General features: G+C 35.4%; 1 protein-coding gene across 1 annotated transcript in view; it reads left to right on the top strand.

The window, feature by feature from the left end:
* Positions 1-21,408, top strand: part of LOC139745209 (GRIP1-associated protein 1-like) — a 39,308-nt gene that overhangs the window by 584 nt on the left and 17,316 nt on the right. Inside the window, exons 2-15 of the mRNA XM_071655616.1 lie at positions 3,745-3,811; positions 4,670-4,731; positions 5,383-5,409; positions 9,153-9,260; positions 9,918-10,071; positions 10,726-10,777; positions 11,390-11,559; positions 13,087-13,185; positions 14,542-14,643; positions 16,328-16,377; positions 17,661-17,715; positions 18,717-18,787; positions 19,512-19,591; positions 20,053-20,100. Coding sequence (XP_071511717.1) covers positions 3,745-3,811; positions 4,670-4,731; positions 5,383-5,409; positions 9,153-9,260; positions 9,918-10,071; positions 10,726-10,777; positions 11,390-11,559; positions 13,087-13,185; positions 14,542-14,643; positions 16,328-16,377; positions 17,661-17,715; positions 18,717-18,787; positions 19,512-19,591; positions 20,053-20,100 — 1,145 coding nt within the window. The remainder of the gene's footprint in view (positions 1-3,744; positions 3,812-4,669; positions 4,732-5,382; positions 5,410-9,152; positions 9,261-9,917; positions 10,072-10,725; positions 10,778-11,389; positions 11,560-13,086; positions 13,186-14,541; positions 14,644-16,327; positions 16,378-17,660; positions 17,716-18,716; positions 18,788-19,511; positions 19,592-20,052; positions 20,101-21,408) is intronic.

Here is a 21,408-nt window from a genome sequence, read left to right as displayed (position 1 = left end):
TCACCAATTTGTCAAATTATTGGCATATATTGCATTACAGTACAGTTAGCACAGTAGACCAACAAAATCCTGTGATGACAGCTGTGCTGTGCATTGTGTTGTGTGTGTGTGTTGGTTGAAACTACTATTCTAGACCACTCTAATCATCCCTACTGCGTGCATGTGTCACTTCATGACTATAGTTTTCACCATGTTCTTGCAAATAGATTTTCTGTTTGATTATTGTGCTCAAACTTGTGTTTTGAGGAAAGTGGAACCCATTCACTTGTGTTGCCATAATATAGAAATTAGAGTCTATTAACATTGTAGAATTTGACCTACATGTATAGTGAGGTGCCCGCACCTCGTCAGGGGCCCGAATACCGTCACCCCGCTTAAAACTGTTTTAAGCGCACTAAACAAAAATGTATACCCGGGACTGTGTTCAGTACGCTTGAAACTTGGCAGGGCCAAGCAAATTTTGGTGAAAACCGAACAGTTTTTCGCGAAAATCAGAAATTTTAATCGGAATAGGACCCTACGTGTTATAAGTATCACCACTGTCCCCGCACGCATCTTTTACGTGTATGTCTATGGGAGCATCACGGTCACCCGCACACGTCTTTTACGTGCTTTGTCTATGGGAGCGCGGGTGACGAGTTGCGGGCCCCTTCCTTAGCGCACAGCTATTTCGCATCGTTCGCGTTTGACGAGGATAGCTGCAAATTTTCGATATCGATCAGTGAGCTTGTGATTCCATTGGAATTTTCAGCATTTTTCCTGTATGTGAGTTGGATTTCAAACAATTTCAGTGGAGAAATGTGATTCAATATGCGCAAACATTAACTATGACGAGGTGCGGGTCACCCAAGTATACTGTGTTCAAACATTCAACTAAATTTATAGAACATCTGATCTAGTAGAAACCATGAATTATTAGAGCTGGGAATCTGTATTTAGATGTAATGTTAGACAGTGATATGTTACATTTTCATATCACTTTGGAGGAGTGGGCATGGATACCGAGTGAGATTATCAGTTTCCTTGACACATAGAATAAATCCATTTACATTCTGACTAAATCACATTTGTACATGGCAATATGATGACACATTGATGATTATTTGCAAGTTCATAGAACATTTGTGAAGAGTTGTACAAATACATCTGATTCCCATTAAATGGAGAAACACAGGAACTACTACTACACTTGTACTACTACTAGACGTCTAGGCTGTTGTAAGTTTTCAAAACAAGAGATACATTAAATGTATACAAGAGAGAAGAGGTTTGGAATAATAACCTCATTTGTAATCATTAAAAAAACTGCGAGTGTAAGAAAATGCACAGGGTCATCACAAGTAAAGACTACAGTGTAGCTTAATGTGCCATTTTGTGTGATAGATGTAATGTCATACACACAAAGTTGAATGCATGGTTGTATTTATGGACCTTGTGGCCATGACATGAGTGCATGGTTGTGTTTGAAATGTAAGTGCAACCTGAAAAAAAGACAAGAAAATGAATGGAGAATGTTAAAGGGACTGTACAGTACTGGTTGAGGTAGGGATTCATGTTTTGAACATTCCTAAGTGAGATAATGAAAAGCCTCTTATGAAATATGAAAGAGCATGTAATTTTAAGAAGGATTCAACGTTTATTTGATGAAAATTGGTTTTCAAATGGCTGAGATATCCAAAAAAGTGCTAATAATAAAAGGCGACATGCCCCAACTTTATTAGTATCTCTTTGTTTCACCTTGTTTTTGGATATCTCAGCCATTTCAAAACCGATTTTCATCGAACAAACTTTTGATACCCCTTAGAACTGCATGCTCTTTGCCATCTCATAGAGTGGTTTCTGAATATCTCACAAAACGTTAAAAGCTAAATCTTCACCTCGACCAGAACTGTACACACCCTTTAAGGAACATTGTAAGTTATAATCAAACATGGACTTGGTCAAAGGAAAGTATTTAACATGGGGACAAAAGGTTATAACAATTGTTAATTTAATACCTCTTCCCACATTTTATGATGGAATCAAAAGCACATTGAGTCATGCTATACAGTAATCAATGCAACCTCATGAGATGTTTTCCAGAAAGCAGTGAGTATAAAGAGTGAAAGTAAGGTACCGGTGATGCGTAAAAAATATAGCTGTTTTAGATAGAGGGATGGCTTACTGACCTGAATTGCTCTTGTCATTTTCAGTACTGGTAATTTTTTCTATCTGATCGCTCCGATCCAAGCTTGGTTTATACTAGGTGTTTCAAAAAACATTTCCCACTTTTGATCATTAACAGTGCAAAAACTATTCATATGATAAAACTGTCAATGATATGAGTAATAGCTCAATAGTGTACAATTTTGTTGAAGGCAAATTTGGATGTGAAAGCATGAATCAGTTTCATGAAATCTAAGATTGATTTTGAAGTAAGGTTTCAGATTTTGGTCAAATTTTAGCCCTCTGTGCAAAAATGAACTTTGCACAGGAACCAATGATGTGTATGTGAGTGTGTGCTGACAATGGCCATGAACAATGGACATGCCTGAACCACCTGTTCAAATGAATGCTTAATCAATAATTCATGTGGATTGCCCTGGGCACTGCTAGTCTGAATTCATGCACGGTAAAGGGTAAAACATATGCACATGGAAAACGTAAGCACATGTTTCCATGTGCTTGCAAACACCAAATTTCATTCCAGTTGACAATCATTTTCAAATTTTGCTTTACATATCACTGAATCTGGGATGTAAATAAGCATAAATGATCTAGAGTTCTTTATTTTAATACAACTGTCTGCTAATCTGACAAATTTGTCGCTTTTTTGATAAAAAGAGATCATTTTTGGTAAAGAGTTCAGCAGCATTTTCACTGGGGCAATTTGTTTCACAGTAGATTTATTTAAGGCTCCATATACACAAGTGTATGCTTTATATTGATTTTCTTTGTTTCCTGTCACCATGTTTATGACAGAACAGAAGACATTCATTGTAATTTTGTTTTTCAGAAGTAGGGAGGGCACTGTCGCCACTCAACGACAGTATCGGCAGGCGTTTGACATTACACAGATACTGCCATAGGCTGAATAAAGACTAGTTGTGATAGTGGAATTTCTCATGAATAAACAATGAAGCATTCAAACCCTGGCCATTGTTCAGGACCATTGTCAGGGTGTTAACCACACACTCCCACACACACCCATTGACCCCTGTGCAAAGTGAACGTTTTGTACAGAGGGTTGAAAATAGAGCAAAATTTGAAACCTAACTGTGAAATTAATCATGGATTTCATGAAACTGATTTATGCTTTCATATTTAAACCACCTCCAACAAAATTGTACACTATTCAGCTATATCTCATATCAATGACAATGTTATCTGATATATAGTTTAGGAATTATTAAGAATCAAAAGTGGGAAATGTTTTTTGAAACACCTAGTATTATGAAGTTGCACTTACAGTGCATTGTCCATTGCCTTCTTGTGTTCTAATTATTAATAATGATAATAATAATGATGATGATGATGATAGAAATAATAATAATAGTAATAATAAAGGTAGTGATAGTAGTAGTAGTAGTAGTAGTAGTAGTAGTAATAGTAATAATAATAATAATAATAATAATAAATAAATAAATGAAATTGATTTATTAGCAGGAAAATAGTTGTTGTTGTTTTTTTCAAGGTGACTGCAAATATATGTATGCATTTGTGCTAGTGACATTTTGTGATTCTGTTTCACATGTTTCTATCCAGAGTCAGTTGCTGGAACTTCGAACATCCAATTACCAACTGAAAGATCATTCTAAAAAGTTGGAAAATGGTAAGAACCATCATTTCATAAAAGTCACAATGTCTAGAGAAAGCTATGAATCGGGATGGACATACATGTAATGTCCTCTGTTGATATGCACAACAAATCAACTTGTAGCCCTCTTAATTAAACATACTATGTGACTTCAAACAAATGCGTAGAAAATGAGAATCCTTGTAGGAAACATTGATATGAAAAATATCATATTTTTTTATATGGAATGATTCTGATAAATGCAATTTTGTTCATGATGTCTTTACTCAAGTCATCTCAAATTTACCGATATGAGATATGTGTGCACTAGAATAATTTTGCCTAGCTATTCAAGTGTTATGCAATTTCTTGGTGAAAGTTTGTTGTATGTTATTTGGAAATGCATTGTTAATGTACAATTTAGTGATGCAATGTGTGTATTTTGGAGTGTTATACAAACTTGTGATAGAAAATTGAACTTCATACTGTAAGTGTACAATCATTTTATAGATTTATATAAGACTGCCTTGCTATTCAAGTGTTATGCAATTTCTTGGTGAAAGTTTGTTGTATGTTATTTGGAAATGCATTGTTAATGTACAATTTAGTGATGCAATATGTGTATTTTGGAGTGTTATACAAACTTGTGATAGAAAATTGAACTTCATACTGTAAGTGTACAATCATTTTATAGATTTATATAAGACTGGAAATCTATTTAGATTAAGTTTCGTTATTCATTTTAGTTAATATTATCTTGATGAATGTAGTCTAGGGTGCTTATTTTTCTGCCTTGTTACTGTGTATGTTTATTAGGCTTTTATCTTTTCAGACCTCTTTCATTGCATTGTCTGGTTGATTTTTAATTGATTTATAATTGTTCTTTAATTTCAGAACTCAATCGTCTTAGACAGACCTCAGCTGCAAATGAGAAGGAACTGGAAAAGGCCACAAAGGTAACAATAATAGATTTTTTTTTTCCATTTAACAATATGTATTCTTTAATTGAATGACTGCAACATAAAGACCTGTGTTTAGACCTTGGAATACTGAGAAACAATGACAAAATAAATCCATAAAACTATTAATTAAGATGTGTTTGTGTTACAGTGTTTTGATGTAATTCACTTCATTTCCTCAGTAAATAGGGTTTACCTGTGTGATATCAATGTGGATTTTCTGAGATTTTCTTAGTTTGTTATGTTGGTGTGTTTTTTTTCTATATAAACTTAGTGATGAAGTCCTGCACATAAAGTACCTTGAAAGTATGAAGTAGAGAAATTTCATTACCGCATTATAATCTTACTAATGCTAGTATTTTACAGTGCATATTGGTATATCCACAGAGCCCACCAGTCAAAGTTTAATTGCAGTGTATGCAGTTCCCAGTATTATACATGGAACTTTAATCATGCACCCCAGTCTTACTATTTGTACCATATTCTTGTGGTTTATTGTATGAATGTTATAAATTTATAATTACAAAGGTTCCTGAGCAAGAAATAGAATTTCCTCAAACCTGCAACTGTTTGTAATACTGTGTATAAATATGCACTGAGGAAGACATTTTCTTTTGTGACATTCAACTTTTTAAACTTTTTTTACAGGTCATTGCAAGGAGCAAAAAGGCCAAGGTAAGTTTGTAATATGAATGAATAGACCAGTTCGTAATTCCACTTTGCGCATGAGCAGAAAATTTAATTTGTACCAACAGGCATTTTGGTTTGTAAATTCATTGAGATAAGCATCTGTGATGCAATGATTATTCATGTGATCCTTATCTAAATGGTGCTTGCCAGCACATCCACCTGACAGCAAGAATTGTATTTCGTAATATAAAAGGAAATAGGATATGTTATTGCATTCAATACAAAACAATCGAATGGATGCCTGCTACATAGACAGCTGATGGAGTATTCGGATCACCTGATCTCAATGCAAGTTCATTCTTTGTTTGAACATGAATTCCATAAATTGTTACGTCGGGCAAGCTTATGCATTATGCCGCTTTGAAAACGAGTGAAGTGCCTAACCAACTGAGAAAAAAGAAAGGTCATTTGTACCAATGTGTACATGAGCTACTTACAAACTGGCTTATACTTTCATTATGTAAGGGCCAAATGATATACAGTAATTTATTTCTGTGATGGTATCAATATGACGTCTGTGTGGAAAATATTTCAAAAACTGGCACTACCACTGAGATTGATTACCTAGGAAGGACAGATTCTATGTGCTTCATTTTGTATTTTTTTTTTTCTGTTGGGGGAAATGACAATGGATGTATTAAACCTCTTTATTACATATTCTTCTGCCAGAAAAAAAAAAAGGGAGAGGGGTGAGGTAGTACAGTACATGTGGTGTAATTTTCCCAGAGAATATTAATAGTGTTTGATTGTAAGCAAATGCGCTGATGAATTGGGATTGATCATCAGCCATCCAAATAACTCTGGGGAATGTGCCAAGTATTTTCATTTGAGAACCAAGTCAGCTGTTCATTCATTTACCTCAGTGAGGTCATCATCATAGTGTTCATTTTTGTCAAGTCTCCTGTTCATGAATGGATGACTTGGTGAAACGTAGGGTGCCGTATGCTGCTATGAATGTACTGTTTATCAATTTTGCATACATTGTACAAAAAATTTTTTGGCGGTTGGTGGAGGTGGGGGCAGGATTCCAAAAATAAGATATAAGATACAATGATTGTAGGCATTTTACTCACACTACTGTTTTTATGCCTCCGCCACGAAGTGGTGCCGGAGGCATTATGTTTTCGGTTTGTCTGTCCGTCCGTCCATAATGAATTTTGTGGACAGCGTAACTAAAAAACCTCTTGAGGTATCCTACTGAAACTTTACATGTATCTGTATTAGGGGGTGAAGTTGTGCCTATCAACTTTTGGGTGCACATGCTCAAGGTCAAAGGTCAAAAGGTCAAGGTCAAATACGTACAATTTCACTATTTCCACCATATCTATGCAATGCCTGAAGATATTTTCTTGAAACTTACTATATACATGTATTACTCAATTAAGATTCTCTGATGAAAGTTTGGGATCATGAGGTCAAAGGTCAAAGGTCAAAAGGTCAAGTAAAAATATTAAAACTTCACTTTTTTCTCCGTATCTTGGAAATTGTTCAAGGTATCTTCATGGAACATAGTATATATACATGTACTGACTGGCAGTGATTATCTAGAGAATTAAGGGGTTATGGGTCAAAGGTCAGGGTCAAAGGTCAAGGGCAACACTTCAAAATTTTACTATTTCCCTCATATTTATGCAATGCCAGCAGGATTATTACTTTTTTTACACTTGGTGTATGCATGTATAACCTAATAGAGATTCTCTGGAAGCTTTCTGTTTTCTTCTCTTTTTTTTTGCCTCAAAGGTCAAAAGGTCAAAAATCAAGGGAAAGTGCTGAACTAACTTTTTCCTCCATATCTCAGAAGTGGCTCAAGTTATCTTGAAACTTACTACATATTTATGCATATTGTGCCTGACAGTGATTATCCTATGGATTTTAGGGTCAAAGGCCAGATGAAAATGGTAACAATGAACTTTTCAATACAGAAATTGCACTTTTTCTTCATACCTTGAAAATTACTCAATGCATAAACTTATGAATGGGTCAAAGTCAAGTTAAAGTCCTTAAATCCCCAAATACATGCTCTCCTATTCATCCAATTAAACCTAGGTCAAGGAAGGTGAACATTCAACACATTTGTGACAAACTTGTCATTTTAATATTTTGCCAATTTTGTGAAAATGTAATCACACATTGTCAACATGTACTATAGACCTATTAGGAGAATCATGCATTATGGCAGAGGCATACCAGTCGCCTTAGCGACATTTCTAGTTCTCATTTCATTTGTGAGTGTCATATCACTTTTACTAAAGTTTGCATTCATAGTCATGAAAGGTCCCTGTGGAAACGTAAAGTGCATATGGTAATTATTGTTTCATGTTGGGATAAATACATAGGTGTATGTGTTGTAAGCCATACCTTTTGTAACCCTTGCATAAAGATGGAATGGCACTTGTGATTAACACTGCATATGTAACACACATCAGTTGATTTATAAGGCAGAAAATAAAACAAAAGTTATCATTATACCTCCCCAAACCAATTGCTTCACTTTCAGCACAAACCTAAAAATTGATTATGCAAACAAAATCTTTGGGCATAAGTCAGAATGTTAGTATTAATAGAAAGAGGAAATTATAAGGGCAGTTAGGATTATAAGAACAAAACCAAATGTAATGCATAGCAAACATTAAAAATCCTTTCCAGTGGAATAGTAATGCAAGAATAAACTACTGTCCCTTTAATATGAGCAAGCAGTTTTTATATACTCTTTACAATGTATTTGCTTTCATCTTGGCACAGTTACAAGCCTGAATCACTGTTAGCCGCATTTGACCTTCATATCAAATTTCCCTGTCTATCAAACCACCCATTAACTTGGAAATGTTTTGTGGTGTGGATGAAACAAGTTACATTGTATGTGAATACCCCATCAACAGTGCCATATGGGCTTGCTTTTGATATACCTGGTATTGCACAGTTGTTGAGGTGTTTATAGATTGGATGTTTATCAAACATAGACCAAACTTCATTACAAAATAGTCTGTACACTTTTAATTACTTTATTTTTTTTTTTTAAGTGAGTAGCATTCATTCATGCTTGTTGGTCCAGATGAGTGGAGATGATTGGTTTTTTGTTTTTTTTTTCATGCTTAGTTGTGACCATTTGCTGTTTCCTTAATTGCATGTGATGAAAATGTGCATTGTGTTATGAATGAGCTCATTAAGTTGTCATGCATCATTAAGATTTAGGTGCACTGCCATACTGTTGTAAGTCATATCATAACTTGTACTTTATATCTTCTTTGAGGTTTTGGTACCCTGTGCTATTTTATCGGGTTAAGATGATTGGTATCACTGCCGTTGATGTAGGATAACTATGCATTTATTATGCAATGTGATAAGCAAGATGTAATTGCTGCAGTGTAGATTATCATCCAGAATACACTTCAGTTGCAAGTACGAGACAAAAGAATGACATATTTGCAACATACTGGTTGAGTAAAGGCAACAAATGTGAAGATCTTCCACATTTAGGTACGAAGAAAATGCCCAGAATAAATGTTCTAGCAGGGTACTGGATACTGTCCAACCATATACTTTATGTCCTCTGCTCAGGCCCAGTTAACCTGTTGAGGACGGGCTGATTTTGCTACAATACGCATTTCCCATAGACTTCTGACCGTGTATACTCTAGACTCATCCTCAACAGGTTCAAGTGCAAATTCCAAATTGTTGTTCTTCAGAGCATGACATGGTTTGTTTGTGCATTGTTATGTCTCATACAGGATGTAGAAGCTCTCTTTGCTGAAAATGACAGCCTGCAACGCAAACTACAAAGCCAGGAGGAAGACTTCAGGCTACAGAACTCAACTCTCATTGAAGAATTGTCAAAGGTACTGCGGGTCCAACATCAGAATAGAGTGCATAAGATTTGATTTACAGCCTGTGAATACTGTGTGCTTTATGCTAGTGTGAACGTTAGAGGGAGATGGTTAAGTGCAAATAACACTAGGCAATATCATGCAAGTTGTCTTATTCTGTACCCATACCTAGTATTGCTGTTAGAGAGAATAAGTCTCAGGTTTGCCTGTTTATGTGTACCACCAATTATTCATGTTGTTGAAGGGCCTCTTTTCATATGGCGCACCTGATTGCATTTTAGGGAAACTTGGTATATATGTGACCATGAGGAGCTGAAATGAGTGGAGATGGGGTCATGAGGTCAAAGGTCACAGCAGATGTTCTGTTTCATGTGATATGCATGGTCAAGTTCAAATTCATAAATATTTCAATTTAGCCATGAGTGAAACACACAGCTTAGCTAAATAATCCAGGTTGAATAACATATCTCACATGATATCACTTTAGATTTATGTGATTTATTTGTGAAATGATAGATAACTACACTGAAATAATACATTATGGAATTTATTTCAGCTTGGCTTACTCTATTCTGTGACATTGCATATTACAGGTAATACTTTATATGAATGTGAAAAGGGTCAACTGGATTAGCGCTTATGTTCTTCCTCCTCAATTTGAAACACTAGCTCTGTGCCACGAATGAACAGCTTGAAAAGGAGATCTGTGACCTCAAGAAAGAAAAACCTCCACCCGAGGTCACCGCAGCCAGCAGCACAGAGTCACAAGATGAGATCAGGAGGCTCCAGGCAGAAAATGCAGCTCTTCAGAAAAACTTGGCGAGTAAGTTTGTGACATCAGTGAATTCATGCAGAGAGAACAGAACTCAGGAGCGTAAAGTAATAAAAGGGATGACACATGGTATCGCAAATGTGTTCAAACCATTTGGATGATTATATCATCACAGATATCCTTCTTTAAATTTTAATTCAAGCTGTTACAACTTGCTTTACCCAGTGCCGTGATCATCTTGTGTGTTGTTTAGCTGTTAAAGAGAAATCTTTGAACATAAATGGAATCAGTATCATTACAATCAAAAGTGTAAACTCATCAAGAAAATGTATTTCAATATTTCACCTTTGTCAACAGGAAGAACATTTTTGCATTTCAAAGAAAACTTGAAGTGGTTTCAAAATTTACAGGAAAGTAAAGCAAATTTGGTTGAAGAAAAAACACAAAGTAAAGTTACTCTGAAGTCAATCGAAGTGTAAGGGAATTCAGAGAGTTCTTTTGTTGTCATTCCTTTAATGGGAATTGGTTTTGCCAATGGCTCTCACATTTATTCTGCTAATGCCTAATATAATGCCATTTTAAATAGAGATAGGATAAATTTCACAAGCATTGGATAAGCCTCTGTACTTGAACCGGTATTTTTCTCTTCACATTGTTTGATGTTCAACTAAATTTGAGTTTTGATTACAAATCATTGTCTTTTAGGCACTCAACAGAGGTACACAGATGAACTGAATGGAATGAGGCAGAATGTAAAGTGAGTTGAAAAAATGGCCTGTAGATGAAAAGACACAAGTATGTTTTTAATTCACGATGTTTATATAGTTCACAGAGAAAGGTGCTCACTCTGGAACATTGATTATGATATCTGCAGTGGTAATTATGTGTTTTGCAGCACAAGAATCAATGATGTATGATTTGTCTGAAATGTTCAGTCCTGCAAGCAATATGACCTTTGATTATGCAATAGCAAACAGAGTAGAAGTTCATCAGCATTTTTTATCTTGCATCCAGGAAATATGACTGTTTTACAGATTTACCACCCTTCCTTGCTATTGATTAAATGATATCTGTTTGTTGCAATGTTGAATTTTGCCTTATAGATGGAGAGTACCAGTATTTAGCCAGAATGCTTTGTTGTGCATGATAATTATTATGAAGCATATTGTTCATGTAGGATGGAATGCATGGTCACAAGCTGAATAATTGTTGTGCTTTAACAATTATTATGCCGCATATATTTCTTGTGAGATGGAATAAATAGTGACAAGCTAAATCTTGCCACCTATAATAGACAGCTGGATGTCACACTGCAAATTCAACGTCACTTGCAAGCTTACTCTTGTCACCTCAATGATCTTCTCTGCAGTATGTTAACCCAAGCCTGTGCTGATGCAGAAGAGAGGTACACCAGGCTCCTGGGAGAGCGCCCCACCCCAACAGGAGCCTCAGGGGACCCAGGGGAAGGCGACCAAATGGAAGAAATTCCCATTTCTAGTCCGGATGGAAATACATCTGACCAGTCTCCCCTGGAAGCAGGTATGCTAGTCAGCAGTAATTGTGATAAGTGTTCATGATGTTGCATTTAGCAGAGATACAAACTGTAACGTTTTTGCAGTATTTCTATTACTGGGTCGTTGTTGTTGTTTTTTACCATTTTTTTCCAAAAATAATGCAGGTTTCACGGGAAATACTGATACAAATTTACCAAATTGTTTTACTACTTGCACCTATTGCAGGAAAGATAAAAGTACTATTTTTCTACCAAAACTGCACTACTGTATTTCAGCCCTGTGAATACTGCAGTGCTGCTAACAAGGTTGGCATTCCTGTGATGATGAGGCAGAATGCTGCCAAATATGATGAAAAAAAAACAAAAAAACTCCTCAACACAAGAACAGTTCATTTGAATAAATATGTGGTACCCACTGCCACAAAGGATCAGATCCATAGTAAGCTTGGTAGTCTAGTGGATTTAATGACTGTCTAGCAGTAAAGGAGGTCATGGGTTTGAATCCCACCCGAGTATTTATGCCCATGATGTTTATCATGGCTATTACTCAAAAACACTGAATGATTGATGGTTAATTACTTCGATAAAGGGCAGTTTGTTAATCACTTGCAACAAGAAAATGTTGTCAGAATCAGGATGCAAATGAATTGCAGACAGTTATAACTCCTTTCATCTGTCAGTGCAAGGAAAGATTTTAGAGTTGACATTTATGGTGGAAATGCACTGGGATGCCAGTATTTTATGAGATGATAAGCACATTACAGCATAGACTCGTAGCGTAGGAAGTTAGTCTGTGTAACAGTACTGGCATCATCATACAGTGGCACAATCACATTATAATGCCATGTGCCAGTAACTGGCCAACAAACAATATTACCTCGACAAGGTCTGCCACATATCAACGAAGAAAATGAAAACAATAACAACAAGAGTGTGTCGTCCAGCTGTGATGGTATTACTATCGGCACAGTGATTTTTACAGAAAGCAAATGATTGTTAGCGTAAAACTCTGCTGTGTTCAAAGATGGCAGGTTTCTGCATGTTGGGATTTTTATAGTACAGGTATATTATGCAGTCTTCCTTGTTCGCCACTTTGCTTGAAATGCAACTTTTGCTAAAAGAAAAACTTTTGTCTTGTACTGTGAGAGCAATTTGCAAACGGCATTTTATAAGCATGTTTCTCTGTACTGTATAAAGCAACTTATGTTCTATTAAATGCATGCAAAATGTTTTTCTTTTTAAAACTTATTTTATACATTGAGATCTGCTATAAAGTGGTATTTCAGTAAATCATGCTTTGTGTATTAGGAGATGCAGTTGATTTTTTTCAGAGATTGTGAGCTGCATTTGTCAATGGTTGTGGAGCATAATATTCATGTTTTGTTCAAAATCCATGTTTTAGTAAGTTCACTTTCAAAGCATGACTGTGTAGCTATACACATCGCCCATATTTATGCCACATTTAAGAGCACATAGCTGATTTTCTGTGTAAAGGAATTATTTTTGCATGATTTTGTACTTGACTTGAATTTGTCTTTGTGTCATATATCCAGAGTTAGACCGCTTTTTGAATGATGAATTTGAGGCTTTTATTGAGGACCTGAAGCTAACAGCAGTTACAAGTGATTTTGATGATGCAGTAGAGCCAAAAGGTCTGTATATTTCTTTTGCTTTAATTTCCTTAACGTCTTTATTTCAAATAGTACATAGACACATATACATGCACACACACACGCCACACACTTGTGCAACCATTGTACAGCACAGTCAGCAAAATAGGTTGTTCCAGTTTTTAGGCATACAAGTTCAACATATGTGACTTTTCTTGTTTTTGTGATTTTAGTTTTGATTATGTGTTTCACTCAAGTCTTTTGGAAGAAAGGAGACATTTTCATCTTTCACAGTTAATATCTTGCAAAGCACCTACCATGCACTTATATGTGGATTTTGTATTTACATTTGTGAACTTTCCTCCTTTCTTTTTGAATGGGATGTGGTCTACATGGACTCTGTGCCTCACTAATAATGCAAGGCAATTTGCACAATAAAATGTTGCAACCATTCTTATCAAAGTGTGTCCTGTGTTGCAAGTACCTTCAGCATTGGCACAACTTTGTAATTGTGCTTTTAACCACCATAACGTCATGTGACTTGTAGACCAGTAGCATTGTGTGTGTGTGAATCTCTGCGGAATATGCATGTCTCTAATTGGATTTTTATATGCACTGCCATATACACGTATGTAGAGGAAATGAGTCAGGATATGACACTGATGTTATTGCTACATTTCTAACCAGTGTGAGTTCCTGTCATGTGAGATTCTGGAATTTATACGTTATCTAGTCTTCCATGAAAATATTTATAAAACTCACTCTCTGGTAGTTAAGTCGAGGTCATGGCAAAGTTAAACTAGAAATACAAATGTACTGTAATGATATAGAGGGAGGTCACTATTTCGTTTACAAATTTATATGTCAATCAAATAACCATGCTTTCTGTTTTGCGTCAATTTAATTATCTAGGCATGGTATGCAATGAGCTCATTGTGTTTGTTTGACTGTTTGATTGTCATACATAGGTGCTTTTTTTTTTTACTTCTTCAACAGTAAACTGCAGCATGAAATTTTAGCTGTTTTAAGTAGTGACATTCTTGCATATTTCAAGACCACTGAAAATTGCTTTGTTTCCACAGGAGGGTATTACTGCCTTGTATCATGCGACATGTGGCTACATATACTGCTGTAGTAAACATACTATGATGTTCTTCTGCCTTTGTATCCATATCCACTGATGCTATTAAAAGCAAATTAAATGGATCTGTGTGTGATATTACTTGCATCCAGTAATTTGAAAAGATTTGAATATGAATGAACTGACGACTTAGTTGTGACATTTTTGTTAAGTTGTGTTTCTGATATTACAGTTTAGATAGATATGTGGTGTGTTTGTTTGTTTACTTGTTTCTTTAATTGATTTTTGATAATTTTGCATCTGCATCTTTTCATTAGATCCAATGACAGTACTACAAGGACATGCCAAACAGTTGAAGAAAAGGGTTAGCGGTGCTTTGGTTAGAAACATGGAAAGCTTGGTCAAAATGGTCTCAAAGGGTGAGTGTACTGTGTCTTCTTCCCTCTACAAATCACAGCATGCTTGGATATTACAGTGAGATTCTGCTCACTTTAAATAACAATCGTGTGATTGACTATAATCTGTCAATATATGAATGTATATTTTACTAATATGAGTAATTAGTCAGAAGTGAATGAAAGAAAGTTTTGTTGTTTTTTTTTTCCTCAGAACCGGCAGCAGCCCCCCCCCCCCCCCCCCCGACACTCTGTTGCTTATTTGAACTGCATCCTGATAGTCTAAGTCTTTGTTCTCTGCATATTCATACAAAATTGCTTCATATGAAACAGTCACTGTTTTTATTTTTGTTTAATTTGTTATTATTATCATTATTGTTGTTCTTGTTGTTGGTGGTGGTGGTAGTAGTAGTAGTGCTAGTAGTAGTAGTAGTAGTAGTAGTAGTAGTAGTAGTAGTAGCAGTAGTAGTAGTAGTGGCTGTAGATAAATATCATCATCATCATCATTTGTATTATCATCATTAATGGCAGTTGTAGTAGTGGTAGTGGTAGTGATACTAGTACTGTGTACCAACAGCATCCCCTATGCTGTAGAGACATACATGAGAGCTGTGAAAAGAATATGATGGATACAGATGTCACATTCTTTTGCTCTGTGGTGACTTCCAGTTGAAGTAAGACGACACAACAGACAGTCGGATGTTATTGACATGGCATTTCCAGATGGACTTCACATCATGTCTGCTACACAGGAACCGATGTTCAAGCCTGTGATAACTGAAATATCCTATTGTTGTTAAGCAGATTGCAAAAATTTCCTGTATGTTTCCTGTGCACTCTGTGCAAACTATGATGAAAATCGCATAATTTGATGTTGAAATAGCATTGACTTTAGTGCAAAGTGTCTCCAAAAGTGCATATGTTTATCAATGTTACGTCAATACTGATTTTTTTTTTCTCAATTTTTAGTATCGTCAGTGAGTAGGTCTTTGGACATTAAGAATTCTACATACCTGTATGTACATATCATAGTGCTGCAAAATTGATTACTCCTGATTGACAATATCATTTTTGATAATGTGTACCAGATGCACCTTACTGCGGTTATATTTCACTTTCCCCAGATAGATGTTACTTTCAGATTTTCTGGGTTATGCTTTGCTAATGGTCAGCTAATGCAGTCTGCTTGTGGCAGGCATTGAATGCGCCATTCCCAGCAAATTTATAACAAATTAAAACAAAACAGAACAAAGTAAACTATGACCAGTCATCTTGAAACCAATCTGCATTTTTGTCATATATGAGAAAGATCTTATTTTACAAGCAGTTCATTGCATTCTATTTGCCTTTTGCACCAGAGTTGAATGCTAACATGCTGGTGACATCAAGCTGTTACTTTTGCAATGCCTAAATTCTGTTGGTTAGAACATTTGAGAAATTACATGAATCCTTGAAATATTATGTGAGCATATTTTCTTCTAGTGAATGTGATTTTGTTTTCACGCAGTATATTGCCTTTTTTTGTTTTCCTTTTTTTATGCCAAAGTTTAATTCTTAATTGCTAGGGACATCTACCCTATGCCTTTTCAGAGCTGTAAGTTATGATGGTAAGAACATTTTAATATGGTGTTGAGCAAGGCTATGGTGTACTCACTGAAAGATGGCTTAGAACTTACTATGTGTGACTGTGTTGTATATCTTTATACAGATGAAGGAAGCAAGAGCAGAGGGAACTCATTTGCAGAGCCAAATGATCAGGTGAGAAGTTTCATCACAAATAATCAGAGTGATCACAAAAAGGCCCAGGTAGAATCCATGGCAAACCATGCAGTATGAAACAAGAGTTTGAAAACTTGCTGTACACAAGATTATGTGTTGGGGAATAGCAATTTATGGATTTCGAACTAATGACACAAAGTTGGAGGAAATTAAGAATATAAATTTTAAAGTTATGATATGTGTATTCACATGTGCATGCATTTGTTCAAGAGTTATATTGAGTGAATGCTCATACATCAGAGGCAAAAATGAAATACATAACATCTTTGTTTTATGAATTAACTTGCAGTTTTACTCTTAGAGTAATAACTTTGCTTATATGACAAATGAATATGAATTTGCTGTTTGTTTAATCCTTGATTGAAGCAAAAGAGTAATAATTATGCAAAAATAAACTATAAAAGTAAGTACCACCTTTTGTTTCAAAATACTTGAAATATAAATGTCTCATGAAATGGAAGCCAATCTTACTAATAAGTGGCAGATCGTCGCTGGTGTGACAAGACCTTGCATCTCAAATTTTTGGTGAAAATAACTTTTTTTTATTAATGGTCAGATACTGTATACGCCGAATATTTTGCAAGGTTTTTATTTTCGCGAATTTTGCGAGTCAACTGCTATTTGCAAAATTAAAAACACATGAAAATATCGACTTTAATGCCGATATGAATGTGACATTCGCGTATACATTTCTCAGTTCAGTACTGGGCCCTGTTTCATAAAGCTGTTCGTAAAGTTACGAACAACTTACGAGCGACTGGTGATCAGCTCTGATGTGCTATACTTATCAGAATTTTAATAATTCAGCACAAGAACTGATCACCAGTCGCTCGTAAGTTGATCGTAACTTTACGAACAGCTTTATGAAACAGGGCCCAGGACTCCACAATCGCGAATTTAACCACTTTCGAAATTGTTGGGAAGTCCCAATTCGCGAAAATTTAGACTTGCGAAATATATGGCGTATGCAGTAATCAGTTAAGTGATGTCCTGTCCAATTCTAGCTGTCGTACCCCTAAAATGAAGCCACCATGGCACATCAAAGGGGAGGCTATCCCATTTGATATAGTGCTTTGGATGCCATGTTTTTTGTTTGTTTTTTCCTCCTTAACATTTGACATTTTGTAGATATGAGGTCTTGTTGCCCCAGTGACAAAATGTATTGTCACTTTTTGAGTTTTGAGTTGTGTATGTATGCTCCCTGTATTAAATCAGTGAATTTATTTTATATCTTTCTTTTTTTCTACATGCGTACGATGCAGCATCCTGGTGATCAGCATATAGCAAAGTTAGAGGAACAGATGAAAGAAATCAATGGTATGTAGTAATTACTTATTTCTTATTTACTTGTTTTATTTAGTACATCCTTGCTGTGTTTATGATCTTTTTTTTTCTTTTTTTCTTTTTTTTTGCATGCATCAAGGTAAGGGAAAATTCATGTTATTTTAAGTGATTCTGTCAGTATGTTTTAAAAGGATAACTTAAAAGTTAATAGTATTCTCATGCTGTATACACCAAATATAGGGTGACCTTAATAGGTGAGAATTTGGTTAGGGTTAGGATTGGGGTTAGAGTTCCATGAATGATTAGATTTGTGATTGGAAACCTTAGCAGTGGAATGAGACATAAGTATTATCCCTTTTCATGAAGCAGAGTTGGGCATTTCCCTCTGGGGAGACAAAATACATTGCATGTGTGGTATATAAGGTACCATTTGGTCTGCTACTGTTGAAAACAACGGTTGAATCGCAAAATTTGCAGAAATATGGTCGCCACAAGATATGTGGCATATACAGTAGGCTCCACACGTGTTTTAGGATTCATTTTCCCTTGTCTTGAGAAAATTTTTGGTCACTATCACTTTTATGTGATTGATGTTTTAGAATATCTTATCTATTTTATATTCTATTTTTCCTCGTATTTTTTTCTTGGAGGAAATTAACTTATTTCGTTCATGACTTCCATATCCTAGTAAAACAATTGATATACAATTTACACGTTTGAAACCTTACTAATAAATTTAATGGAATGCTTGTCTTTTTCAAATATGATGTAAGAAGACAAAATAGTAGAACTCTTTTCTAAAGTGGGAATAGATAGGTGAATGACTATCAAATTTGACAAAGAAATTCCCATGTTCATTTGAAGCAAGTAAAATATTGATTGCAAAATGAGTTTAGCTGCAATTATCATACAGTGGCCATATTCAACTATGCATAGTTCTTGTTTGAAATTGATGAATACAACTCTACCCAGAGCTAGTGTATTGATGACCTTTACTGTTATCTAGATAACTCTTTCTTTCTCCTTTCGTACAGACCTGCAATTAAGAGTTGATACTGAGCAAGAAGAAAATCGGATCTTGAAGCAGCAACTACACAGTCTAGAGGTTTGTACATTGTGGTGTTTGTCTTGTTTTATCCCCCCCCCCCCCCATACAAATGGGAAGTTGTGGAGTGTTCTGTATGTACAATGAATTAATGTTTATGCCCTTTGTATGTATGTGTGTACACAGGCCATTTTTTTCCTTCTTTTGAATGGGAATAATATGTAACATTTGATATTTTAATATCCAAATATTTTATATATCCAAATATTTTATATACATGTCCTATACTCATAAAATATAAATCTTCGAAAAATTCAACTCAATTTCTTGACTTTTGGTTTCTCTGTCGCTTTTATCTAAAAGAAATATTTTATATGACAGAGAAATTCTCTGCCAATCTGAGCTGACAGGTGATATCCAATTAGGTGATCAAGATTCACTGCAGTATGTATGTGCTATCAACAAAAAGGAATTAAGATATGCCATTATACAGTGACAGAGAATGATTTTTGGTGTTAAAAACTGCTTTGAAAGAAAAACACAGATATTGTCACATTGTCATTTCCTCTTTTATCTTCATTCCTGGAAGCTCGTTGAACTCATAGAATTTCGCAATTCAGTTTTTACGTAATTCAATTTTTACGCAAAATCCTTGAGCTTGGAATTATAATAAAGTAACTTAATTTGCCTTTTCAAGGTAAGAATAGTGTCCCACAAGAACTGTTTCTGAGTGTGTTTGTGTTCATGAGTTATTGTCTTTAATGTCTATGGTGTCTCATTTCAGGTCTCCCACAAAGCAGAGGTATCCAGTCTTCACCAGGAAGTAGAGAAATTGTCAGAAAAGAACAAAAAGAAGCAAGAAAGGTAGGTATCTTCAGTGACAAGCCCCTCCAATTTTTGAAAGGTGTATCAGATTTGATAACGATTTTAGATATTTTGAAATTTGTTCATCACATTTGGGAAACTATTTTTCTGTAAGACCTCTGTTAACATGATATGGCCCCCCTTCCATTACCCCCGCTACCCATGTTACTCCCCCTCCCCCAAGAACAAACAAAACAAAACAAAACAAAATGACTTTTGGTGTGGCATCCAGAAATATGCGCATGCAGAAAAGAAATTCAGTTTGTAGTGGTTTTGTAGATGTGATGGTGCCTGTAGACAGATTACCAGGTTTTACCATGTAAATAAGATGTGGATTTAGTTGCAGTCATCAGACATGTTTTCACCTGTTCCAGCATCCTAATTTTTATTTCAAGCTTTATGCAGAGGATAATGTCTGTCAATGACTGTGTGTTACTCTTTCTCCCTAAATTGACACACAGTCTGTTACAGCTCCAGCAAGAAAAAGAGCAAATGTATGAAAATAACAGGTAAGTCGGCATTTTGAATTTTAGTATTGAGCAACCTTATTGAGGATCACATTTTGGTATTTTCTCAAGAACAAAATTCATCTGAATTAAATCTTACATTTGCTATTTGGTGATGAAGTGAATATTCTTGGAAATGTGCACATATTCGTGTTAAGTCCAGTAACGCTTTACTCATGCAGGATCTCCCTTGTCAACACTTTATTATATTTGGTGGAGTAACTCTTGAAATAACATGCCCTCTACCCTTCATGTACATCATGCTAAGATACTCAGGTTTGTTCTTTTATTACAAATTATTTGTTTCTGTACTGACTGCTGCTTCTATTGCTTAGATATCTGTTATGCAGAAGAATAGACAAAGTGAATAAATGTACATATAATCTAGGTACTATTTAAGCAGTAGATCTATATCCCATGCAGGAATGGAACAAACTCCCCTAAATCACAGTGCCAACCTTATGGTATCTCCTATGCTCTGTATATGATGTGTAGATATTCTGTGCTTAATTATTTGTGAGTACAGGCTCAATATTCACATTAGAGTGAGTGTAGTGATGATAATGATTGATCAATGCACCAGAACAGATCTTCAGGCAGTGCCCCGTGTCTTTCCCTTGGGAAGGACCGCTAAAAGTGCCTTAGTCCTGACTTCACCATGGTGCTAGAGCAAACCTTTAGGAGGTGATGTTTAAGCACGGGTCATGCAGTTTTTTGACCAAGTGTTATTACCCTCTCTTACATGATAGCATATTATATTCTCAGGGATTGAATGTGCAGCATACAAAGTATATCAATACTGCAAGCTGTGGTTCATTGAGATACGGGTGTATAATGAATTTGCAGTGTTGACATTAAGAGGCTTCGTTTTTATGATTTGTTATTTCAAAGTTACTTGTTGATATATCAGAGATGTTACCTGTTAATATATCAGAGATGTTTAGTATGAACAGTAGTATTCATAATTATAACACCCGCATATGTAATGATTTTCATTTGTTCAAAGTTGATTCGGCTCACACAAAAAGATCTCTTCGCTTTAGCTTTCCCATTGCTTGGAATTCCATACCAAGTGAGATACGTTCATGCTCAAATTTACAATTATTCAAAAATATTCCAAAAAGATTTCTCCTGCTTAAATACTGATTATTTAATGTCTCCACCATTTCCTCCAGTTGTTTGTGATATGATGTGTGTTCTGTATTGTGCATGTGTTCATGTAATTTTTTGATTGTGCCTATATTATGTTGTATAGAGGATTTTTCCCCCGCAAGGCCTCTGAGCCTTCTTTCAAGTTCTCTGTTTATTTCA

This window comes from Diadema antillarum, unplaced genomic scaffold (assembly GCF_040938485.1).
Source record: "Diadema antillarum isolate AM-2024a unplaced genomic scaffold, OU_Dant_1.0 seq00001241_RagTag, whole genome shotgun sequence".
Lineage (NCBI taxonomy): Eukaryota > Metazoa > Echinodermata > Echinoidea > Diadematoida > Diadematidae > Diadema > Diadema antillarum.
Note: the sequence above shows the minus strand (reverse complement) of the source record. Positions and strands in the feature narration are given on the sequence as shown.